Raw genomic sequence first — 27,598 nt, forward strand, 5'->3', positions numbered from 1 at the left:
TTTCATGTGTTGACCATTTCCATATTGACCGTTTGTCAACATTTTCACTGTAGACCAATATTGGTCGATCTAGTTACTGTTAACCTAATGATCCACACCAAAACTATAAGGGGAGTTTACTTTGTGTGAGTTTTTGGAAGTGTGAGATGTTGCCCAACCAAATAGATTCGACTTATCATTTATCTTGCATCTTCTGCAGGAATAATATCTAGAATCTGATTAGTTGGTATGGGCAATATCTCTCACTAAAAACTTACACTTTAATAAATTTACTTCTTAAACAACATTTTATTTTGTCTTACCCAAACTAAACACAAGAATACAAAACAATGACCTATTTATTCCTTCATGCCCTACTCAAATAATCAAATTGCATGTTTATGTTACTCAAGTATTTAAGTTACTGGAGTATTGAGGACATTATATAACAGAATACAGGCATTCTTATTTATTTTGGTATTAAGAGAAAATGAATCGCATGAGAAGAAATATGCATGAAAATGTACCATACAAACAGGGGTCCGGAATATTCTGTAATGCAATTTTAACAATAAAAAAAGTTTTCATGAATATTAATAAAGTCCCATACACATTTCATCATTTTTTAAAAGATATCGCTCAGAAGGACCCTTTTGTGCAATATATATATATATATATATATATATATATATATATATATATATATATATATATATATATATATATATATATATAAAACGGTAGAGACAGCGGCACTCCCAGCAGGCAATGATACAATGGTGGAGATCCGGTGCCAAAGAAGACGCTGGCCAACTGTAGAATGTAGAGGGGACGGCGGCACTCGGTACGAATAAATCACACGGTAGGCATGGATTACCAACGTTTCGTGGCCAGGGTCGCCACTTTATCAAGGTGCCAATAAAGGTGCCAATAAATCGTTTATTGGCACCTTGATAAAGTGGCGACCCTGGCCACGAAACGTTGGTAATCCATGCCTACCGTGTGATTTATTCGTACCGAGTGCCGCCGTCCCCTCTACATTATATATATATATATATATATATATATATATAAATAAAAAGGAAAAAAATATAGTGTGTACACTCAAAGTTAACGATGCAAGGAAGGGTGAATCGTTAACGCCCCCATTCCCCATCGTTGGAACTTGCAGGTCAATTTTAGCTATGTAGCCAATGATATGCATGTCCAGCGGACACGGGTGACGTCACTCAACAATATAGTCAATGATATTGTCCAGTGTGTATGCACAATATTGTTCACCTGCGGCCAATATCGTTAACGATATCCTCCGCAGTGTGGTCTTCTAGTGTGTGCGGGACTTTAGAGGTGGATTAGAAAAACCTAAGCAAGCCTTAAGAAAGTGATCATGTGTTAATTTCCGAATCACAGTTAAGGTGGCCATACACACGCTGATTTATCTGCAGATCTGTCTGGTTTGAACAAAAACATGGTTATGGATGAGAGCAAATTATAGTTGACCATTTGCTTGGAAATACTGGGAAATTGTCAAACTGTTATTAATCCATAACCATGTTTTTGTTCCAACCAGCCAGATCTGAAGATAAATCTTACTAGTGTATGGGCACCTTTATGTTCCAGATATGATTTGCAAACACCTTACAAATAATTATGGTCCAATGAGTTTTTTGAGAAAAGCCTCCAGCTGGTCTTCATTTTTTACACCTACAAACTGATCTACAACATCACCATTTTTTATAGCAATAACCGTAGGTACAGCAGATACCTGCGAAAAAAATCAGATAATCATTAGACATTCACATAACATAACATGCAACTATACCTTTAAAAAAAAAAAACATTGCTGATATAAAAAAAACAACAACTGTATAAGATTCAACACTTATGCTTGTTACTAGACATGCAAAAGTAGAAACATCACCATCCCAAAATAAAATATTTAAACAATACTAAATTCTAAAGTTTTTATACTTAATAAAGTCTTTAGTCAATTTATTTTAAATTGCAATCATCTTAAATGATAATTGTTAAAATAAATAAAAGTAAAAAAGTATGCGATCGGTGAAATAAAAATGTTTCTAAGAATTATCACTGTAATCATTTTTCCTTATGAGAATTAGAAACTTTGAGCCAGATTCAGAGGTGGATGCAGCTGCTGTGCAAAAATGTGTTGATGCTGCAGGAGATGTATTTTTACATACTGTAATATGCCCCATATTACAGTATGTAAAAATACATCTCCTGGTAGCTTTTGTGACCCACTACTGAGTCCGACTATGCAGCATCTGCATGAACATCAGTCATATGAGTAACTTTCAGATTCTGCTGTTTCCCAATGCTGTGGCCAGTGAATGTGTGTCCGAAAAAGCAGATATTGGCCTCCCTCAGCACCCCATTTATTGTTTATCAAATATGTTCATTAGTAACTGTCTATTATGTGATCCAATATTTTAAATAATTGGAATTAAAAGCTATGTTTTATCTTACTCATTATCTCTTATAATATAAAAGTGTGCCTCCCACAAGGAATCCTTTCTGTGAACAGCTGCCCACTCTCTAGTGTTTGGCTGTTTCTCCCTCCCTTAAGATGCCTAAAGCTGCCTAATGGTAGAGCCGGCCCTGGCCTCAGCACCCCAACAAAACGAAGCGGACACGCCCTTTTTTGTAAAATAGTCACCATTGCAACAACTCCCCTACCTTCATGCACAGTTCAGCAAACATCTGAGATGTACACAAACCTAGGCCCTTTATGGAGAATACTTCAGGAACTTCTATTACCAATATTGTAGCTGGTGAGGAAATAATGCCACCCATACACGGTTCAATGCGCACCATGCATTTTAAACTAGATTGCATTGCATCTAGTCCAAAATGCTTGTGATGTGCTAAAGCACTGGCGTTTTGAACTAGATGTGATGCAGTCTAGTTCAAAAAGTACCTGCAGCACATACTTTTTGGACTGTATGATGTAATGTGCTTGGGAGCGCTCATCACATCGGTAGCCCAAAACACACCATGCATTGGCGGCATAAGGGTTTTTCATTGATAAGAAAGAAGAATCCTTGTAAAGGACGCCCTCCCTCCTTCACTCAATACCATCAATAGACCAATATCCCAAAACTAAAGGGGTATTGGTCCAAATTGATCAGGATGAAGTGAAATAGAAATGTGTTACTTTTTATTTTATGTGGGAGGATAAAATAGACCTTACTGAAATGTCTTGAACAAATGGATTCATTTCAATTGATTTATATTGAGTACTGATCAAAATTTCCTTGATGTTTTTTTTTTCTTACTAGGAAGAGCATGAAACAAAAATATGTGCCCAATAATACCAGAACACACATGTGCCATAAAAGTGGCTTAATAAAATCTCTGAGGGAGGCCTAGTGGGAATAGAAGGCAATGCCTGTAAGAACACTTAAATGACAATTCCACGGTAACAAACTCAATTTATTGCAGTGATAAACTCTATTCATCATACAACAGGCACTACTATAGTGAAGAAATTATAATTGAACAGCCCACAATAAACCTCATATAAAATACTATCAAAACAGCTTAAGTGTTATCTTATATAAGTTATGCGACTTTGGGGGGTATTCAAGCTGGGATTCCAACTGTCGGAATGTCCCAACAGTCAGAATCCCAGGCCCTTTTAGTTCTGTTCAACAGGAACTTGATAGTTGGAATTCAATATTCCGACTGCAGAGTGTCAGAAAGTCCAAGGTTTGGCGAAAAAGGCAGTGAATTGTTGAGAATTGGCCAAGAATTCGACAATCCGCTGCCTTTTCCACCAAAACAGATCCAACTATCACTGTCTCCTACCGAGACAGACTGGAATACCTCTTCAGCTTTAACAGATAGACATCCCACACTCAGACAGACAGGAACAGTACAATTAGATTCAGAGACCCTTTAATTTGTTAAAATCAGCAAATGCCTGTGCTACTGCTTTTCATTAAATAAGAAATAGGTTGATGGGGGCCAGTACGAACATCTCAGACCCTGCATTTTCCCTGACACTCCCAGAAAATGGCTGGGTGACAGGTGGGGCCAGCGATCAGAAAATACACTGGATTTTATCGCAGAATGGTATCGATCATGTGTACTGCCAGCCGTACGCATGCAAAGTTGATAAAAAATCACGTGGCATGCAAATTTAATAACCACCTAAATTTTCACCACACGGCCGATGAAAAGAATTAACTGCGTCTGATTGAGAAATCTGATGTTGTAGATCATCCACACAAGTTGATATTCCCTGAAAGGCTTGTAATCAGTATTTGCATCACAGTTCTTCAGCTTCTTCACAAAATGCAGAACTGGATCTGCCACTTGAGTTTGTCTAGATGAAATCTGAGCAGCACTTTGGGAGGCAGAGTCCATGCTGAGCATTAACTATTTCAGTGAGTGGCGAGTGGGGCAGTGAAAATGTTAGGAAACTCTAGTAAAATTTATATCAGACCACAAGATCACCAGTGAGGGTATTCACATGATAAGTGAATATATAGACCAGCATCAAAGCTAGACAATATATTAAACGATACGCACTTATCGTTAACAATATATTTTGTACATATTTTGTACTGTGCACAACCTATATTGTTAATGATGCAGTTTCCTGTAAGTCGTAATGCTATGCCTTCCCGTCATCTATACATGCAGTACGATGGAAGATGCAGGCTACCCTGATGCGACGGGTCACTCCAGACATTGCACTGGGTACTCATCATGTAATGTGTACCCAGCTACTTTAAGTACATTGGCAGCTGGGAAGCAGGGGTTGCATTATAGAGGGAGAGAAGCCTGCCTTGGAAGATTTTTTACCTTTTAGTGCCCAGACTAGCTCCCACACCTGCTATACCCCATTGCCTCCTGTGTCCCCATTGGATTAAAGATACAATTCCCTTCTGTGGCTACCAAGGACAATATGTTGACTCTCTAACATGTCAACATTACACCATTGTCTACATTACAAATGATGATGTTAATGTCAACATTATGACCATGGAGAAATATCGTACCAATTAACAGTAGTAGTATATAGAAATGTAAAAAAATTGAAGCTGACTGACAGAACTAGGAAGCAGCTATTCGTATCATATGGTCAGAAGTCTTGTACTGCAAATACACAGTAAGACTCTTTCAACACTACCTAACATATTAACTGTAATATACCACAGTGCCACAATATGTATGATGTATCTGACATTTTTTTAATTATTAGTATTTTTATTCAATTAATTTTGTGTGCAACATCATTAAGTAATTGCAACAGGATGTTAATGACGTTACCAAGTTATCATAGCAGTTAATACAGTTGTAGTATACCAAGTAGTACACATGATATATTTAAACGTAATAAATTACAATACTGTAAATACCTCATATTCAAGTGCAAGGTCAGTATGGTCATCTATGTCAACCTTAGCCATTACCACCTTTCCTTCGTGTTTAGCAACTGCCTTCTCCAATCGGGGAGCCAAGAGCTTGCATGGACCACACCACCTGAGGAACCATAGGATACATTATCAGGTAGCTTTCAGGACTATTTTAAATATAAATTTTTTATCATTTATGTATTCTATTTATATACAAGCTACATACTACACAAAAAAAACCCTGTATTCAGTTTGTTTGTAATACAATTGGCAAACATACCAACATTATAATACTGTATGTATCTGAATGAATAGTACAGCCAGCACTCCTGATAATTGGAGGAAGCTGAAAGTACAGTATATGCTGTCCAATGAAAAGGGACACATATAATATCCCAACAGTCAAGATGTCAGCGGTGAAAAGACAGACCCCGGCATCCTGATACACTTTCACCCACCATTCCACAGCATAACCCTCACACCACCTTCTAAGTGTCTAACTCTAACTACCCCTCACTGTAGCCTAACCCTAACCTTCCCATCCCTGCAGCCTAATCTTAAATCCCCCCACTAGTGCCTAAACCTAACTCTTCCTTCCTGGACCGCACGCTTGGCGGCCCAAATACTTACTGATCACAATGCTGGCTGTCGGTATTCCAGCAATGGCATACTGCTCCTGTTCAAGGTTTCTGCACCGGTCTTATGATGGCAGCCAGGATGCCAGCATCAGTATATTGAACACCGGCATCTTGGCCGCCTGGATGATGACCACATCCCCACTGAAAAACTGCAATCATTTGCAAATCACTAAGAAAACTACACTGCAGGCAACGGTCATAACATGTTTTGAAACTTACTGAACAAACTGCTGCAAGTCAAGAAAAATCTAACCTCCACACACAGAAAAATTACAATCCATAAAATATAATAGCTTGAATATGACAAAATAATGAATAGAAGATACATAGATGAAATGGACAAGCATGTTTATATTATGCTTCTTTCTGTGCACCTTTTTTTCTTGCTAGTGGGTTTTGTATTGAAATCTATAGGTTTCCTTGTAAAACTAGTATCACAAAATGTTTGAGCTGTAGTTTTCCATTCTGCTTTTCTTCTCTATTTTAGACAAACATATCTTGCCATCAGGGCCTTTCATAAACTTGTAGCGTATTCCACTAAATCTTGATTAAAGAGAATCTTGCTTTAAAGCGGCCAACTAAAAAGTTAGTAATTCAACACCATTAATTATATGTAGGATTTTTAGAGATTTTATAATGCCTAACATACATGAAGTCAGTTGGCATAATAAAATGGACGAGAATATAAATGAGCAGAAAAATGAATACATGGATGCAATTAACAGAAATATTTGCAAAGCATCCATGAAAATTAGTACAAAAATAAAAAAGGTTGGTGCCACCACAATAAAGTGATGAAACGTAATAGTGATAAAAGTTATGGTGCATAATAGATAAAGAAAATAACACCTGACCGACACCTCACCGAACCCAATAAAGCTGCTACACACTTACCGATCAGATGCTCAACGTGTCACTCAGAATCGCCAGCTAGACAGACATTTGAATTTGCCCACCCAACTGTGACAACAGCTCCCACAGGAATTGTAGGGGTGGTCAGCACACCATCTGCATAGTCAGATGGCCTGATATATATGCTGATATATCGGTCATGCAGCACAGACATATTGGGGCTCACAATATATTGTACATTTGCTTGAATTCCCATGAAAACAATGTGTATACAGTTTAACGGTAATAAGAGAAATATTTATTTATAGTTTCTTAGGTACTTATGTAATATCAGGACTCCCGTTTTTCTTATGAGACCGCGTCCCCTCGCGGGGCTCGCTGCGCTCACCACGCTTCGGGCACGGTGGCTCGCTGCGCTCGCCACACTATATAAAATCAACTCCATGCATAGTTAGATAGTAGGGGTATGAAAAAATGGGGTGCATTTAACATGGGAGTCCAGATAATACATAAGTACCGTTTCTTATATAGCGCAGCAGATTCCGTTGCGCTTTACAATAGTAAACAGTGATAAAACAAACTGGGTAACAACAGACAGACTTGGGGGTTAGAGGGCCCTGTTGCAAGCTTACAATCTATAAAAAGTGGTCTTTAATAATGTCTCCAGTTTCACTTTTCAGTCTCCTATGGAATAGTTATTTATACTAGAGGATGAATTAGCAATATTTTTTACCAAGAGAAAAGTATAAAATCAGATGGCAGCGAAAAGAGAATATAAATCACATCTGCAGAAGTGGAGGAAAAAAATGCGACAGATATAAGACACTATCTCTGTCAGAAGCAGTCTTACAGGTTTGTAAGAGGAATGCAATATTAAAAGGACCAATGTATCCATGCAGTGAGTGGGCAGGGAATTTATCTTCAGTTACTGGAGAGAATGAAAGGAGGGTCGGATTGGAGAAGGTGGGCAGAGGCACAAGAGTTTGGTATGAAGAAATATCTTTTTGAAAGGTATGTGTCTGAAGTAGGTGAAAAACCATGGGCTGTGATTGAAGAAGGGGTAGGTCAAAGGGCAGAGAATCAAAACCTACAGTAGATGGCAAAGAGGTGACAAGGGTTCGGAGAATGGATGGGTATTACAGAAGTGGAGTATGTTTACTTGCCATGTCATAGAGCAGTTCAGTAAGATTTAGTAATATTTCCAGCACTGAGCAGTTCAGGAGTACTTTAACATTTAGCATTGTGTATGATGTGTCATGGCTGAGGTCTAGACGGTCAGATACAAATTAGTATACAAGTCGGCCGCAAATGTGGAGACTAAGGGGGTTATTCTAGTCCATTCTTTCTGACAAAATCCTTCTTAGATGGACAAAACCATGTGCACTGCGGGTGGGGCAGATGTAACTTGTGCAGAGAGAATTAGATTTGGGTGGGGTTTTTCTTCAAAGTGAGATCTATATTGAAGTGTAAAATCATGCAGTCAGTATTTTCCCTGCACAGAAACAAAATAACTCACCCAAATCTAATTCTCTCTGCACATGTTACATCTGCCCCCCTGCAGTGCACATGGTTTTGTCCATCTAAGAAGGATTTTGTCAGAAAGAATGAACTAGAATAAACCCCATAGTGTGCTCTGAAATAAATGCGGATCTCATAATATCGCTAAGTTTGTTTGCTCCAAATAACGGACAATGGGCCTTATTCAGATCTGAGCTCAGTACAAATTTGTTTGGAAAATGGGCAAAACCATGTGCACTGCAGGTGGAGAAGATATAACCTGTGCGAAGAGAGTTAAATTTGGGTGTGGTGTGCTGAAACTGAAATCTAAATTGCAGTGTAAAAATAATGCAGCCAGTATTTACCCTGCACAGAAACAAAATAACTCACACAAATCTAACTCTCGTTATACATGTTACATTTTCCCCACCTGCAGTGCACATGGTTTTGCCCATTTTCCAAAAAATTTGTACTGAGCTCAGATCTGAATAAGGCCCAATGTACTCTCCTGTTAACGACCCCTCGTCATCTGTGCATGCAGTTCAATCTGACAATACAATCAGCAACTGCATGCTTAGCAGGGGAGCCAGTGGCACCATTGAATATCGTTAAACAATATTGTTAATTGTGTATGTATTAGATCAGTGGTTTCCAACCCTGGTGCTCAAGTACCCCCAACAGTGCACGTTTTCCAGGTCATCCAGCAGGTACACTCATTATTCAGGCACATTTGAAAAGATCCACAGGTGGAGCTAATTATAGCACTTGTGATTCTGTGTGGAGACCTGCAAAACATGCAATATTGGGGGTACTTGAGGACCAGGGTTGGGAACCACTGTACTAGATAATTCAACCTCCAGAAATCGCCCAGTGTGTACGGTGGTACAGTTAAAATCATAGTGAGAATAAGTCCAACAGAGAGGACAAAGTATTCAAAACAAGTTTAATAGCAGCAGAGACAATAGAACTGTCATTAGGAATACTGAAATCCACTAGTGTAGGAAAAGGCAAGTCAATAGAAAGCTAGGTAGCAAAGTCGTAAGTAATTAGCAAATGTTTCTGTGGGGAGACAAATGTTACAGAAACCTGTAAAGGAAAAAATAGATGTACAGTGTGAACTTCAAATGAAAAGACAGGTAGGGTTTGGGGACAAGAAAAAAAAACAAGAGAAAAGAATTTGTAGTGGATGCACTCCTTACAGACAATGGAAATTTATTGTCGGATATATTCCTTTGTTGGCTTTTTTACTTAAAAGTGGTGGGAGCTCCTTTTATCTTTATTAAAGATTAAATGGATAAGGAGACAGCCACACGGTTGCGAAATAAGGGGTTAAAAATTACATTGACGTACACACATGTAGTGATGGTAGAGAAGGAAAATGTGGTTTAAAGATTTAAAATGTAGGTAGGGGTGACTGGAGGTAATAGTGCTTTGGTGTATACGGGGGTATGTTCCCCACCAGGGTGTTTCGAATTGTATTTGTATTCAATTAATTGGGACTTAGTGTGATTCCCCCAATTTACACTCTTTAGTTATTGCCTGGATTGGCTTTAATAGTGTATTGGGTTAATCACCCCAGGAGATTGAAGCCGTTTTGAATAGACACACTGTCAAGGTTTGCACTATAGACACTAAAAGGGGATTTTTGTAAGAATTTACAGTTTGAACCCCTTTCTCTGAGTCCAGTCTGGTGACACAGCTCACGATGGGATGTAGGAGGGGTCCGCAGGAGCCAGGCACCTATGCTTCAAAGTCTTTGGGAGCAGGCTCCTCCCTACCGCATCTCACAATGCTTCAGTTAAACTTCAACAGCGCACTAGGATACATAACTCTGTACAATGCCTGAACATCTTATATGCAACTTATGGAACCATAACATGACAACACATGAACGGTACAACTTACTGAGCGCTAGGGAGGGATCGCTGTGTCACTGGACTGGACTCAGAAAAATGGGTTCGAACTGTAAGTTCTTACAAAAATCCCCTTTTCTCTTTCGTCCAGTCCGGTGACACAGCTCACGATGGGGCGGTCACAAGCTGGTCCTTTGGGAGGGTACGCTCAGACTGCCAGTTCTCATCACTGCCCATCCAAATGAAGCATCCTCCGACGCGAACTCATGAAACCTGTAGAATTTGGTAAAGGTATGAACAGAGGACCAGATGGCTGCCCTGCACAGCTGCTCCGCCGTAGCCCCATGGCCACAGCCCACGAGAAGGCAACTGACCTTGTGGTATGGGCATTTATCCGTGACGGAACAGGACTCTCTGCCTTACAGTAGGCAAAAGCAATAGTTGATCTCAACCAACGAGCAATCGTCTGCTTCGAAGCAGGCCACCCAATCTTATGTACATCGTACAACACCAGAAGCAAATCAGATTTGCGAATATCCTTTACCCTATTCACGTAGATTCGCAAGGCGCGAACCACATCCAACTTTTTCAAACTGTCCCTATTTCTCAAACACGAGAACAATGTCCTGATTTAAATGAAATGAGGATACTACCTTGGGTAGGAACTTAGGTACTGATCTGAGCACAGCCATGTCATCATGGAAAATCAAAAACGGTGACTTGCAGGTCAAGGCACCCAACTCTGACACACGCCTAGCTGAGGCAATGGCCAATAAAAAGGTAAGTTTCCAAGAAACATATTTGAGATCAGCCGATCTCAGTGGCTCAAACGGAGGTTTTTGCAACACAGACAGAACAGGAGACAAATCCCACGGTGCAACCGGCTGTTTGTATGGGGGTTTAATCCTTGTCACACCCTGTAAAAAGGTCTGAACCTCTGATAACAGAGCCACCCTTTCTTGAAAGAAAATGTATAGTGCAGAAATCTGCACTTTCAAAAAATTTAAAAAGTCCAGATGAAAGGTATTCCTGTAGAAATTCCAGTAGCCTCGCCATCTTAAACCTAGATGTGTGAACTCTGTCGTTCACACCACCTGATGTAAATCTTCCAGACCCAATGGTAATTGGCTGCTGACACCGGTTTTCGAGCCCTGAGCATGGTCTGTATAACTGCATCCAATAAGCCCTTCTTTTTAAATAAGGAGGTGTCATAAGCCATGCCGTCAAATTGAGACGAGCTAGGTCCAGGTGTAGGAATGGTCCTTGTCTTAGCAAATCCGGACGAAGAGGTAGTTGCCTCGAGTCTATCGACAATCTCAGTATGTCTGAGTACCATGGCCTCCTGGGCCAATCTGGTGCAATCAGTATGGCTGGTACACTCTGTTCTTTATTCTTAACACCCTTGAGATCATTGGAAATGGGGGGAAATATGTAGACCAGGTGGAAACACCAAGGGATAGTCATGGCATCCACTGCCCAAGCTGATGGGTCCCTCGACCAGGAGCAAAACCTCGGTACCTGACAGTTGTTTCTTGACACCATTAGATCTATTTCTGGCAGTCCCCAGCGGTCTACAATCTCTTGGAAAAGTTCCTGATGAAGTGACCATTCCCCCTCCAGCAGATCTGCCCTGCTGAGAAAGTCTGCTTCTACATTCCGTATCCCCGGAATGAACACAGCCGACAGTGCCGGCACCCGTACTTCCGCCCAGGTGAATAGCCGCACTTCCTGCGAGTTCCTCCCTGATGGTTCTGGTACGCCAATGTTGTGGCATTGTCGGATTGAACTTGTAGTGGTAATCCCTTCATAAACTCTTCTGCTTGACATAAGACATTCCATACTGCTCTCAGTTCCAGTATGTTGATAGGAAGCCTGGATTCTTCCTTGGACCAAAGACCCTGTAGCCTTAGGTGAAGGACAACCGCTCCCCAACCCCTGAGGCTGGCATCCATCATAATGTCCAACCAATCCCAGGAGCAAAGGGAACACCCCAGCTGCAGAGTCTCTATATCTGTCCACCGCTCCAGGGATACTCTCGACTCCTGAGACAGAACCAACCATTCCTGTTTCATAGTCTTTGCATTCCCTGACCAGCACGATAGAATGTTCCACTGGAAACTCCTCCAATGGAATCTGGCGAACTGCAGTGTCTCGAAGGTTACTACCATTTTGCCCAGCAACCTTACTCCCTGCCACACCGTTAATGCAGGAGCATGAAGGATTGTCAGCACCATCTGATGAATCTCCACTGCTTTGGAATGTGGTAAAAACACCCTGTGAAGGTGTGTGTCCAAAATCACTCCGAGAAATTGCAGACTGAGTGGGTGTTAAATGCGACTTGGGAGGTTTAGCACCCAACCCTGATCTTGCACGAACTGTGTCGCGATACTCAGGTGTTCCTGAAGTTTTCCCGCCGACTCCGCCTTGAATAAAAGGTCATCCAGATAAGGAATAATTACTATTCCCTTCAGACGGAGAGCTGCAGCCATCACTTGAATACTCTCTGAGCCGTTGCCAAACCAAATGGCAGAGCTTGAAACTGCCGATGGTTTTCTCCTCTTGAAAATCGGAGAAGAGACTGGTGTTCTTTGTAAATGGGCACATGGGAGGTACGCATCCTGAATATCCACAGATGCCAGAAACTCTCCTGGCTCAGCAAGCAGGCTGGAGGAGGAGTTTGCAGGTGCACACTAAATATAAATGCTAGACCTTTTAATATTATTGCTATTTTGCATTTCTGAGGTTATTTGCATAATGATGGCCATTATTATCGGCTTGTCCACCACGTCCAGGTTACCTCAATAGGACAAGTCCCTAACACTACTCTGAGACAGGTCCAGGGCACAGGGCCCCCCAGGCCAGCCCAGTAGAACCACCCCATGGCATCACATTATTGTGAAATGGAAGTTATAGTAAAAAGGGATAGGGGAAATTATATGTGATAAGACTTACCTAGGTAAGAGGTAATAATAAATATGGAGGGTGCTACATATATGCTAAACAAACTAAAGGGGTGATGGAAAGTGTACGATATAATGCCATGGAGCAGCCCAGCAACAGCAGCCCAAAAAGCCCTGCGCCCCAAACACAGTCCCACAGACCAACACTCAGCATATATATATATATAGTAGGACTTACCCTCATAGTGCCAAGCTGAAATGTGCAGTCTTGAATGTTGGACTCCAACCTAATTAAAAACAATCTGGGACAGGTGGTCGGGGTGCTAGTTAAGGGGGAAGGCGTCTCTAGTTCCTTCCAGTGTGTATGAATACACAATATATAGTACATAGGGCGAGGGGCCCTAAACTGCACACCCTGGACATATGAGGTGCTACCTGCTGAGATTTCTAGTAGAAAATAGGGTGTGCGACAGTTTCTTATATTGGCCCTTGATATACTTGTACATGTTGAGCATGTCCCCCCTTAAACGTCTCTTTTCTAATGTAAATAGTCCCAAATTGCTTAATCTCTCCCCGTAGCTTAAATTCTCCATTCCCCTAATAAGCTTTGTTGCTCGCCTTTTGGACTTTTTCTAATTCTATGATGTCCTTTTTATAGTGTGGGGCCCAGAACTGTACTCCGTACTCTAGGTGAGGTCTCACCAATGCTTTATATAGTGGCATAATTACCCTTGAGTCCCTAGTTTCCATTCCCCTCTTAATACATGCCAGAATTTTGTTGGCCTTTTTTGTAGCTACATTACAATGGGCACTACATCCTAGATTGCTGTCTATTTGGACTCCTAGATCCTTTTCAAGTATGGAATTACCCAGTTCCTCTCCGCTAAGGTTGTAACTTGCACACTGGTTGTGTCTCCCAAGGTGCATAACCTTACATTTATCTACATTGAACCTCATCTTCCATTTTTTTGCCCACTCATCTAGAATTGCAAGACTTTGCTAAGTTTTGTATCGTCCGCAAAGATGGATACATTGCTGAGTAACCCTATCCCAATATCGTTAATAAAAATGTTAAACAAAATGGGCCCCAAAACCAAACCCTGGGGCACTCCACTTAGTACCGGTATCATATCTGATACGGCACCATTCACAACCACTCTTTGTTCTCTATTACATAGCCAATTCCCTACCCATCTGCAGATATTTTCACCCAATCCTAGGTTCTCCATTTTATTAATCAATCTCTTGTGTGGGACAGTATCAAATGCTTTAGCGAAATCTAGGAAAATCACATCTACAGCATTTCCATTATCGAGGTTTTTGCTAACCTCTTCATAGAACCCTAGTAGATTAGTTTGGCATGAACGATTTTTCACGAACCCATGTTGGTTAGTACTGAGTAGACGGTGATGATCTAAATATTCCTGGATACCATCCCTTAAAAATCCTTCAAATAGTTTACCCACAATTGATGTTAAACTGACGGGTCTGTAATTAGCGGGATCTTCCTTTTTTGAATATTGGCACTACCTCTGCTATTCTCCAATCTTTTGGTACTATACCTGACGATAGTGACTTGCTAAAGATATAATGTAGGGGGTAGCTAGTTCATCCCTTAATTCCATTAATACCCTCGGATGAATCCCATCTGGCCCTGGTGACTTATTTGTTTTGAGTTTGCTTAGCCTCAGTATTATTTCCTTCGGCGTGAAATCCACAATGAGATCTGGCTTATTTGTCCCGTTTGTGGTAAATGTTCGTTCCACAGTCTGCTCTCCCTTAGTAAATACTGATGAGAAGAACTCATTTAACAGTTTTGCTTTTCCCTTGTCCTCAGTAACACTTTTTCCACTAGTATCAGTTAGTGGGCCTATGTTTTCCTTAATTAAACGTTTACTATTTATGTATTTAAAAAACTTCTTTGGGTTGGTTTTGCTTTCAGTGGCTATGCACTCTTCATATAATATTTTAGCTGCTTTGATTACCCCTTTACAAGTTTTGTTTGATTCTTTGTATTTTGCGAACGCCTCCTCATTCAAGTTATTTTTATAGAATTTAAAGGCTCTGGTTTTATTGTTGATAGCTGACCTTACTTCTTTGTCCAACCATGGTGGCTTTTTTTTGTTGAATTTACCTTTAGTTACTTTAGGAATGTATTCAATGTGATGCCATGGGGTGGTTCTGCTGGCCTGGCCTGGGGGGCCCTGTGCCCTGGACCTGTCTCAGAGTACTATTAGGGACTTGTCCTATTGAGGTAACCTGGACGTGGTGGACAAGCCGATAATAATGGCCATCATTATGTTAATAACCTCAGAAATGCAATATAGCAATAATATTAAAAGGTCTAGCATTTATATTTAGTGTGCACCTGCAAACTCCTCCTCCTGCTTGCTGCACTACAGGTCTCAGCAGGTAGCACATCATATGTCCAGGGTTTGCAGTTTAGGGCCCCTCCCCCTATGTTCTATGCTTAAGAGCACAGAACGCAGGGACTCCATGTGAAAATGATCTACCCATAAGTGAACATTAAAAGATTTAAAATTTAGAATAGGCCTGAAAGACCCGTCTGGTTTGGGGACTAGGAAAAGAATCAAATAAAATCCCTTTTTCCTTTCCTCCTGAGGTACCGGAATCACAACTCCCTTTTCCTTGAGAGACAAGGCCAGAAGGGCCTATTCAAAGCCTCTGTTAAGGCATTCATAGACCCGCCTAAAGCCACAGCCCAGGTTGGCTCAGCTATCTTAGTTCTGGGGGCGCGTGACCCACTGGGAACAGCTTCACAGGAAGGGCATAAATCCACTTGGTCCTCTTGTTCACATGTAAATTTTGCTTTACATTTTTTGCAATATTTAAACATGTCCAGCGCTCCCTCCTCAATTGCAGCAGAAGTGAACCCTTCAGCCATGTAATTAACACAATGCAAAATGACAGGCACCGCACAGAGCAATGTATCAGAGTACTTATCTTGTGCTGTTTTTCAGTCAGCGATCAGTGAGGGAAATTCTTCTCAGAAGAGACTGGAGTCTGTGTAGTAATTCACCTTGTCAGCTCTGCAGCACGGAGAAAAGGTGCCAAAAACACAGTGCAGGAAGAGACCAAGTCTCTGCTTCAGCGGGAGACTAGCCTATTTGTCCCCCTTCAGCCGCTCCCACTGTTGTCTCTTCTTACCTCTGTGTGGTCCCTTCATATGGGACCACTTGGAGTTGTCCGGCAGCGCCGGACTCCTGTAAAAGACTTTAACTCCCTGGCGGGATTTCAGTCTTTAAGCCTTTCCAAGAAGGAGCCGGTTAGAACAACCCCGGGGCCCAGGAAAACCTCTATTGATGAGAGGTTAAGCGCTGTGCAGAGGAAGTAAAAAATGTCCCTCTGCACACAGAAAGCTGACAGGACACGCTTCTGTCAGCCTCTGCTGTGCTCTCAGTGTGTGTGAACTTCAGTATGAAGTAACACACTAGAAAACCTGCTCTAAGCTAGTGAATTAATAAAATAATAAAAACCTAACTATCTTTAGCAAAAATCCAAAGAAAATAATGCAGCTGCAGCGCAGCTGCGAAGCATAGCACCCACTCCTGTGGGCACCTAAAACTAACTGAAGCATTGTGGGATGCAGTAGGGAGGAGCCTGCTCCCAAAGACTTTGAAGCATAGGTGCCTGGGTCCTGCGGACCCCTCCTACATCCCATTGTGAGCTTTGTCACCAGACTGGACGAAAGAGAAATTGACTTAATTGTATCTTTTCTCTCCAATCTGGCTGTATGCCCGGAGATTTAAAACAGAAACTTTATACAAGTGTCTCTAGATCAGAGAACATGGAGCAGCAGTGACATCTGCTGGACAATTTTGTCTATAGCAGTGTCTAGATCTAATATGTTGTTGCACCAAACTTGTCTAATATAGGTTGCAATTTAAGGAATAATCTGATGTTTGTTGGCTAAGTAAACCCATCAATTGTTGGGTATTTGCACAAGCCGCCTGGGTATGGAGAAACAGCCTCGTATATTACTGGTACAGGATGGACAATATATTTCCTGCACTAACACTAAACAGTCTACTCTCTAGCGCTACAGTGAACAGGACACGTGTTTCACTGGATGCGCTTCTTCAAGCTGACCCTACATTTTAAATCTTTAAACCACATTTTCCTTCTCTACCATCACTACATGTGTGTACGTCAATGTAATTTTTAACCCCTTATTTCGCTACCGTGTGGCTGTCTCCTTATCCATTTCATGTTTAATAAAGATAAAATGAGCTCCCACCACATTTCAGTAAAGAAGCCAACAAAGGAATATGTTCCGACAATAAATTTCCATTGTCTGTAAGGAATGCATCCACCACAAACTCTTTTTTCTTGTCCAGAACGTTTGGGATAGCACCCCCACTGGTGTTAATGAGCACACAGTGGCATATTGCCCATAAATAATTCCAGGACATCAATGTGATAGTGTGCGCAGAATTCGAAAAACCCTGAGTGTTTGGGGACATACAGTAACTTAGAAAGATGCTTACTACAATAAATTCTCTGTATCTGAAGGACAGTCCCCCGTAGGAAAAATCTACAGAGTATGTAGTGTCAAAGGAGATAAGCCAAGTACCGTATCTAGTCTTTGAATGTCTCCACCACCTGATCCTAGGAAAAAAACACAAACAGGGGGATAACAAATCTAGGCTGCCATGAAGTAATCCAAAGAAAAGGAATTATTGTAAGTATAATCCGTTGCTTTCTTCTTCTTACTTCATAGCAGCCATACAATGGGAAATACCAAAGCAGTAGGGAGGGCTACAATACCTTAACACAATGCCTGTTGTAAGACCTTGCTCCCAAACTGTTCCTCCGACACATCCAAAGCGTAAGGTTTGGAAAGCATGTGCACTCAAGACCATGTTGCTGCTTGGCATATGTCCTGGATTGACACATTAGCCTCTCTTGCCCAGAAAACCACCATTGCTCTAGCTGAGTGTGCCTTAATACCTTCCAGGATTTGGCAACCTACTTTCTTGTAGGTAAAGCTAATTACCTCTTTAAGCCACCTTGAAATAGTTTGCTTGGACGAAGCAAATCCCTTTGCTCGTGGGGGAATGACGAACAGAGACTTATACTGGATCCAAACCAGGACGACAGTGTTTCTTCCAACCCGCTCACGATGACGCGCGGGGGGGGGGGGGCACGACCTGCTCATGATGTGCACCGTGAGTGGGTCCGATCCGATGGCGACCCGCACCTGGGAGCATGGTCGTTTCCAGATCCTACCTGCAGGTAGGATCTGAATTACGACCGACCAACCCGCGGGACCGCGCATTGGATCGCTATCGGTCCACACCAGGACAGAAAAGGGCCCAATCACACAATCTACATCCAATCGGTTGGAATTGGATCTAGATTGATGGGATCGGACCCTTGTTGTCCTGGTGTGTACCCAGCATTAGCCTAAAACTGGTAGTCCTGTCCAAATAAATTGTAATGGCCCTAACCACATCCAACGTATGAAGATCCTCTTCTTTTCTGTTGGTCGGATTTGGAAAAAAACAAGGCAACACAATATCTTGATTGATGTGGAAAGATTAAACTACTTTAGGTAAAAATGAAGGTCGAGTTCTAGTCCGGAAATAACTTAAAATATGGTTCCTGCACCAACAAAGCATGTAGCTTGCCAACTCTCCTGGCCGAAGTGATGGCCACAAGAAAGAAAATTCTCCACGTTATAAATTACAATTTGGCCCTGTCCAATGGCTCAAATGGGGCGGCCATAAGGCCATTTAAAACCAAATTCAGATCCCACTGGGGAACCACTGACCTGATCCTTGGACGGATCCTCTTTATTGCTTGGCAAAATCTTATTAAACTTCTTATAATCTTACATCTAATAAAGCGCTCAACGCAGAAATCTGTACCTTCAAAGTCGCGACCACCAGGCCTTTGTTAAATCCTTCACAAAGCAACTGTAAGACATGCTTGACATCAGCTTTTGGAAATTCAAATTTGCCTTCAGCCCATTCAGCGAAGATCCTCCAGTTCCTATGATAGATGTTAGAAGAGACCTTTTTTCTCACTTGCAGAAGAATATCAATGACTACTGTAGATAGGCCTTTATCCTTCTGGAACAAGACGAGGAATTGTGGGCGCTTGACTCTGTTTGTTCAGATGGTATGGGTTTATCTCCGAATGGATAGATAAAGAGAAAAACACACAATATGTGTATTAATAACACGCAATCTCACAATCAAAGGTATAGAGAGATGAAATGGGATCCCAAATATAGGCGGCGTACCAGAACTCACAATAAACTGCGGTGCTGGACGTGGATAACGGTATCTTTTAGGTGGATCACCACAGGTGCAATTAAGATGGATATTGGATGCAAGCGGGTAAATGCTCCAATGTGCGTACCATTACTCACTAGGGAACGGGGGTGTGTAAGCCTATAAAGGTATTAGTTGAAACACAGACTCTTCCAGTTCCCATTCCCCCGGGAGAATGCAATTTCGGCTCAGAAAATCTGCCAGCTGATTGTCCTCCCCTGGTACATGGAGTGCAGAGATGGACAAAATATGTTCCTCGGCCCATAGCATAATACCTCAAACTTCTTCTGAGAGAAGCTGACTTCTTGTCCCTCCTTGCCTGTTGATATAAGAGACTGTCGTTGCGTTGTCTGAAAATACTCGAAGATGTGACCCCACAATGTCTGAACTAAAGACCTCTATTGCCATACGGACTGCCTTCAATTCCCTGTGATTCAAAGACATCTTTGCCTCTAAAGGGGACCAGGCTCCTTGATTGGTTCTGCCGAGACAATGTGCTCCCCAGCCTGAGGCACTTGTGTCCGTTGTCAACACCACGTACTGTGGACTTGACAAGGACAGAGTTCAGGATGGCAGATCGTCATCTCCCCACCAATGTTGAGGCATGTGATCTGATAGTTCAATGAAACTTGGTTCTTGGTATACCTGAGGAGATTCCACTGTAGAGCCCTCATGTTCCACCTGGTCCAGGGAATGACTTCCACCGTGGATGCCATCATCCCTAGCAGACTCACTGCCAAACTCAGTGGCACTTTTGTATCTTCTTGTGCTATGCAAAACCAGTTTATGAATTTTCTCGCATCTGTGATTGGACAGTGAAATCTCAAACTTTACTGTATCGATGAGAATACCTAGGAATTGGAGCCTCTGTGTGGGGATCAAATGGCTTTTCTCCCAATTCACCAACCAACCATGGTCCTGGAGAAATTGAATGACGGTATTTGTGGCTAAGATAGCTTCTTGCAGAGATTAACAAATTGTCCAGATAGGCCCATATTGAAATCTTTCTTTTCCTGAGACATTCAATTAGAACTACCAGGATTTTTGTAAAGACTCTTGGTGAGGAGGTGAGACCAAGTGGAAGGCAAGTAAACTGAAAATGTCTTTCTCCCATGCAGAACCTTAAATATTTCCTGTCTTGCACCCAAATAGGGACATGGAAATAAGCATTTCTGAGGTCTATTGAAACAAGGTAATAATTTTCTCTGAGACCCATCAGTATGGATTTGCCCAGCTCCATATGAAATTTTCTTTTTCATATCCTGTCGTTTAAGTTTCTTAAGTCTAATATCGTTCTTAGACCTCCCGAACTTTTCTTTATCATGAACAGGCGTGTGTAAAAGACCTTTTTCTGCTTCTGGGACCACTTAGACTGCTCCTGAGTCTATTACTATGACTTTAAAGCTTCCCTCTCTGCCCCTGGGCAGGGGAGCCTTGAAATTAAAAATCGTTCCCGTCTGGGTTTTGAAAGAAACTCTAGTCGATATCCCGTGGAGATCACTTCTAGCACCCATTTGTTCTGAACAGTTTGCTTCCATTTCTGAGAAAACTTTAGCAGTCTCCCAGCTACCGGAACCTTTCCCACGGGACACGATCCGTCACTGTTACTGGGTGCCCCTTTTAACGGTCTGGCAAAAAATGCCCTTGACGTGATTGATGCATATCTGTCCCGAAACAGCCTACCAGGCCTATATGACCTAGCCTGTCTGAGGCTTTGGGCCTTATATGTTCACTTGTAGAAGAAAATTCCTTCTCAAAGTGGACAAAACCATGTGCAGTGCAGGTGGGGCAGATATACAGTAACATGTGCAGATAGAATTAGATTTGGGTGGGGTTTTTCTTCAAAGTGAGATCTATATTGCAGTGTAGAAATAAAGCAGTCAGTATTTTCCCTGCACAGAAACAAAATAACTCACCCAAATCGAATTCGATCTGCACATTTTACATCTGCCCCACCTGCAGTGCACATGGTTTTTGTCCATTTGAGAAGGAACTTTCCTCTAAGAGTAAACTAGAATAAGGCCCTTTGTCTCGGGAAATAATTCGCCAATCTTCCTCTTTTATCTTGAGGCAATCTGACGGATTTGCCACCAGACATACGCTGTATCATTTGGTCTAATTTACTCCCAAAAAGAAAGTCACCTTCAAATGGGAGGGATGCCAACTTGTTCTAAGAGTGGGAGTCCGCAGCCCAGGACTTAAGCCACAGGGCTCTTCTTGCCACCACCTCTGAAATGACAGACTTAGCTGAGAAGTCCAGCACATCTAGCGAAGCACCGCAGATGTAGTCCACCGCCAACTGGATCTGGGCCAACCTTTTGCTAATTTGCTCCCTGGCCACCTTCTCCTGTAGATCCTCTTGAAGAGAGGCACACCAGATTCTTAGAGCTCTAGCAGAGTAGGCTATGGCTTCTCCTGATCTCATGGATACGGAACCAGAGATGTGTAATCTTTTTAACAAACTCTCCATTTTCTTCTCCATGGCCTCTTTTAAAGATGCACCATCCTCTAAGGGAATGGTTGTCCTCGTGGTGACCTCTGAGACTGCAGCATCAATTTTAGGAATACCACACCATTTCAAAAATTCTGCGTCTTCAATTGGATACATACGTTCAGCACGCTTGACTGAGCCAATACACTTATCTGCATTAGCCCACTCCTTTGTAAGTATATCCTTCACCACTTTATGTACTGGGAAGCATCTCCCTTTTTTGACCTATCTTCAAATAGGGCATCATATTCAGACTTAACTGGCTGTTTATAATTCAAAGTCTTATATAGATCCTTAAGGACAACTTCAACCAGCTCCAAATTAAACAGACACTCCACAAGTTCGCCAGATTCTGCACTAGAAACAAGCGAACCTTCTCCCTCAGACCCCGTATCCTTAGAATCAAATCCAAGTCGTACTCTAAGCTCGTCTGCGACCTAGATCTCTTATTGCTGTGAAACTCCTCTTTAGGTCACAAAATTATTTTTCATCCATGACATAAGCTCATTCAATCGAGATGATGTACCAGCACCAGCTGTAGAACTTTCTTTTAGCACAATCATGACAGAAGGACTCTTCACCCACAAAGGATTTATCACAAGCTGGACATGTCCTAGCACATTGCTTTTTCTTGGAGGCCTTTTTCTTAGTAGCAGAAGGCACACTAAAATGACAAGAGAAAGTACCACTAACTAACCTATATTAGAAAGAAAAACCAGAAAAAAAAACAGTCCTCATATGAGGACTTACCTGGGCAGCGATACTGCGTTTTTTGGGGAGTTTTCCTCCATAGCTTGCTGCATTCCTGCACTAAGCCGCCTGAGCGCCTGTAACACCGGCCAGGCGCTATATACTGAGGCACTTACGCCTCTTGGAACACACGCCGGAATGGAATGCATGCATCCCACCCCCTCCCGCTGCATCAGCCGAAAATGAGACAGCACTACTACCAGAACTCCGATTTCCGGCTTTGCCGGTCCCTGCTTCTGCCGCCGCACAGGAGACTTTGAGGACGCCTGCCTCCAACCGCAGCATCTCGCCACACTCTGACAGAGCCCGTGCCTCATGTTCTTTATGCGAGAGGGGGGATAGTCCATGCCGCCGGCCCAGACCTGCTGCCACTGGGGTGAAGCGCCACCAACCCCAGGCTGCCCAGCCCAGAAGCATACAAGCCTACTGGAGGTAAGAGAAAAAAAAAAATAACACCTGCACTAACTAAGGAGACAGGAAAAAGACTAGCGTCAAGGAGGAGGAGCAGGCTGATATAGGAGAGTGAGAAAAGAGGGGCGTGTCCTAGGGAATAAACTACCTGTCTACTATATGAGGGAGAGTGGGAGCCATTGTATGGCTGCCATAAAGTAAGAAGAAGAAATATACATATGTTCAAGAATTTGAATAGACTGAGAATTTAAAGTTTATAACACCAATTTGAGAGAACTCCGAGTAATTAACTATAGTAAATTGTGTGCATAAACATATTTATATGGCTTAGCTGTTTGTATTATCTTTTTAAATTGAACATATATGTGTATTTTATACTACAGTAAAAAACTGAAATTTTATGGTAAATTTTTATGATTAATTTTGGTTAACAAAAAACTTTTTTCCGAATCAGCTTTATTGGCCAGGTATACTTGCGTATACTATGAATTTGTTTTTGGTTTGCTGTGCAGCAGCCAGGTGGGTAACAAGTAAACAGCATACATTATAAATAATAAACAATTTAAACAGGTGAGGGAACATGAACAGTCATAGAGAAAGTTATTCCGAGGGGACACGTGTTAGATTATGTGCAAAGTGTTATGGTGCGACTAGCCAGTGAGGTGTTCATAAGTATATGTGTCGACAGGTGAACCACTTGAGGAAATAAACTTTTTAGGCTTCTGGTGGAAATAGCCGTGTAGCGTCTGCCTGATGGCAGCAGGTTAAACAAGCCATGGCCAGGATGTAGTTGGTCCTTCACTATCTTTGTTGCCCACTTTTTTGCTCTGGACAAGTACAGGTCCTGGACAGAGGGAAGGTCTGTCCAGATTATCTTCTCCGCAGTTCTGACTACCTTTAGAAGTCTGCATTTGTCTCAATCGCTGGTGGAGCCATGCCAGACCAGTATTGAGGAGCACAGAACAGACTGCACAATTGCAGAAGAGGAGCAGAAGTTTCTGTGGGATGTTGAACTTCCTCAGTTGCCTAAGGAAGAATAGCCTCTGCTGCGCTTTTCCAACAATAGTATCAGTGTTGGGCCCCCATTTAAGGTCCTGTGAAATTGTGGTTCCTAGGAACTTGAAAGGAGTCCACTAGCGACACCACACTGTCAGCAATTGTTAGCGGAGGAACACCAACAGCCTTCTTCCTAAAGACCACTACCATCTCTACGGTTGAGCTCTAGATGGTTGCTGCTGCACCACCGGGCCAATCGGTCCACTTCTTGTCTGTAGGCCGATTCGTCCCCATCCTTGATAAGGCCAATGACGGTAGTGTCATCTGCGAATTTGATTATCTTGACTGAATTTGCCTCTGAGGTGCAGTCGTTGGTGTACAAGGAGAAGAGCAGGGGTTAGAGTACACAGCCCTGGGGGGCTCCTGTGCTGATGGACCACACTTGGGAGGTGAATTCCCCGCTTCGCAACTTGTTTTCTATCATTCAGAAAGTCCACAATCTAAGAACACGTAGCTTCAGGGATTTATAGGCGGAGTAGTTTGGGGTGGAGGATGTTGGGGATGATTGTGTTAAAAGCCGAGCTGAAGTCGACAAACAGGATCCTTGCATAGGTACCAGGCATATCCAGGTGCTGCAGAATGTAGTGCAGGCCCAGGTTGACTGCGTCCTCAACGTATCGATTAGATCGGTAGGCGAACTGGAGGGAATCTAGCTGGTGGCCAGTCACAGCTTTCAGGTGGTTCAGTACCAGGCGCTCAAATGTTTTCATGATAACAGACGTCAGAGCTATCGGCCATTAGTCATTCAGATTTGTAATAGTTGATTTCTTGAGGGACTGGAACAATAGTGGAGCTTTTGAGGCAGGAGGGAACCTTACGTAACTCCAGTGATTTGTTGAAGATCCTGGTAAATATGTTGACCCATGCATACTCTCAAGGCAGATGGTGACACCCCGTCAGGACCTGGTGCTTTCCTTGGTTTGGCCCTCTTGAACATCTCCTCCACCTCTACTTGGGTAACCTGGAGTGACTGGAGTTGGCTGTTGACATTTGTGCAATGCCATTATAATTGGTTTTGCGGTCCCTTATATTAAAAATAGATTTAAGTAAAAGGAAAAGTAAATGAGGGAATAAGACAGTGTAGATAGTGTCCTGTTTAGATGGGTTGAAAGTACAAGGGATGGATGGAAACTTTTGGGGATGGAACCAATGGAAAGGAGTATATTCCTATTATCAAGACTGCACGGGCTGGGCAAAATAAAAGAAAACAGCCAGGAGAATGAAATGGCCAAGAAATTATACATGCCCTCAATGATTTCTGGGTGTGAAGTTTGTTTCTGCTTATGTAGTGCGGGATGCTCTAACAAAAAAATGAGGTAAAAACCCTGTTATCAGGATTTTCCCCGCATTTTGGTATGCAGGGTTTGGTATGCAGGTAAACCTGCACGCCGGGTTTTCACTGCGGGAGGTATTGCCAGCAAAATCTGGTGATACCCCATAGAAGCCTGTGGGCTTCTTAACGCGTATCGCAGCTGAGGAGTTTGGAGACAAGTGTGGTGGAAGTGAGAAGTAGAATTTCAGAAACCAAACCTAGTAGAAGCAGATTATATCGTAAGAGGTATTAATAATTCGGATTAGTAAGGGTAGGTAATGAGGGAGTAGATAGGAGCAACTACTAAAGTTGTGCAGGGTAATGGAAGAGGTGGAACCGACATCATACCTGCCTGTTGTACTTAAAAATTCCCAGTCTGTGGTTTTATTGTGTTAAAAGAATGCATAACACAAATGTTGTATTTATATCCCCCAAACAATACCAATAAACTAATTCCTTCCAGTTTTATCCAGCCAAGCTTTTTATTTTAATTGTTTTTCTTACATACACCATTGGATCACTTACAAAATATTTCCAGCAAACAATCGCTTTTCAATCTCATATGCATAATCAGGCTAATTTTGTATCCATGCAGGAGGGGCCGATTTGAAATAAGCAGAGTGTTAATAGTGGTGTGTCCTTGCTGAACTGTACTGAAATGCAGTGCAAAAATGTGTAAAGATATCCAGTATTTGTGAAAAATGGTCCTGAATCAAAGTGGTGCGTACAACTACTCCAGATGCAGTATCAGGGAAGCTGCTGACATTTGGGGGAGGGCGGCCATTTAAAAAAATAGGGGTATGTATATGTCTGGTCATTTTGAGTCTGCCAAGGACAGTATCTGCATCTTCAGCTACAGAGTTTGGGCAGCTTAAGCTTACTTAAAAGGTTGATGATACTATTCTGCGTCTTCAGATGCATCTTTCGAATCTCTAATGCCCGCAGTGGTAGTGTTCACGCTAGGCTTATTTCCCGGGGCGCTGCGCCCTGCCCCTTTAATAGCTTCCGATTTCCGCCCTGCCCGTTTCTGCCCGCCCTGCACAGGTATACTAGCAGCTGCCGCGCTAGAAGTCTCCTCCCGCAGACAGTGTAAGCTTCTAGCGCGGCAGCGTGTGGACAGTCACTCCCCCCTCAGCCCTGCAGTCTGACATGCCGCTCACCTCCTATGGTTTGAGCGGCTGTCAGCTATTGCGCAAAGGATGCCTTCTTCCCCTGCCATGCCGCTCACCTCCTCTTATGTGAGCGGCTGTCAGCTATTCTGGAAGGCATCCCTCCTCCCCCCCTGAGGCACTGACATGCCGCTCACCTCCTCTTACGTGAGCGGCTGTCAGCTATTCTAGAAGGCATCCCTCCTCCTCCCCCCCCTGAGGCACTGACAAGCCGCTCACCTCCTCTTTAGCGGAGGTGAGCAGCACTGGGGGGAGGAGGGATGCTTTCTGGAATAGCTGACAGGCGCTCACATAAGACTTGTGTGAGAAGCTATAGGCTATTCCAAAAGCATCCCTCCTCCCCCCTGCTGTGCTGACATGCCACTCAGGTCTCTCACTCTCAGGTGCCTGCCCACCCCGCCTCCTCTCCCAGCCCGGACACGAGAGACACACGCTGCCTGTCTGCCTAAAGTCTCCCCTCTGCGTAAATGCAGTTGGGGAAAAAAAGAATCAGACACCAACAATAATAATAATAATAATAATGTGCAGATGGAGGGAGAAAAAACAACAACCATGGGTGAGTACAGCAGCAGTGGGCAGGACAAAGCTGTGTGAGCGCACAGTGGGTGGTGATACTGTATACTATGGATCATACACTATGCGATTTTGGGCCGATTTCATCCGATTTCGGCACTTTGGGCCGATAACCGGATGAAATCGGCCCAAAATCGCAGGTGTGTGACATCTGAGCCGATCCGATGTGCAGTCCCGTGCGGACTGGATCAGGGAGGTCGGACGGTCTGCACATAAGATCACATCCGACCTCCCTGTATGCATATGCCTGCAGACTGACCGGGGTAGCAGTGGGGCGGGCAGCGGGTCCCTGAGCGCTCTCAGCCAATCAGAGAACGGCCAGTTATTTGACAGGTATTTTAAAAATCTAATACCCGCCACTGCACTGCCTGTCCCGCAGCGCTGCTGATATCTGTGATTACACCGCCCAGCCAGGTCAGCACTCGCTGGCGCCG

The 27,598-nt window shown here is 42.7% G+C and overlaps 1 protein-coding gene across 1 annotated transcript in view; it reads right to left on the reverse strand.

The window, feature by feature from the left end:
• Positions 1-982: 982 nt before the first annotated feature.
• The window catches only part of TXN2 (thioredoxin 2), a 59,178-nt gene continuing 32,562 nt past the window's right edge, over positions 983-27,598 (reverse strand). Inside the window, exons 3-4 of the mRNA XM_083156679.1 lie at positions 5,367-5,490; positions 983-1,744 (exon numbers count right to left, since the gene is read on the reverse strand). Of these exons, the coding sequence (XP_083012805.1) occupies positions 1,628-1,744; positions 5,367-5,490 (241 nt within the window). The 3' untranslated portion in view covers positions 983-1,627. The remainder of the gene's footprint in view (positions 1,745-5,366; positions 5,491-27,598) is intronic.

This window comes from Crinia signifera, chromosome 8, assembly GCF_055691185.1.
Source record: "Crinia signifera chromosome 8, ASM5569118v1, whole genome shotgun sequence".
Taxonomy (NCBI): domain Eukaryota; kingdom Metazoa; phylum Chordata; class Amphibia; order Anura; family Myobatrachidae; genus Crinia; species Crinia signifera.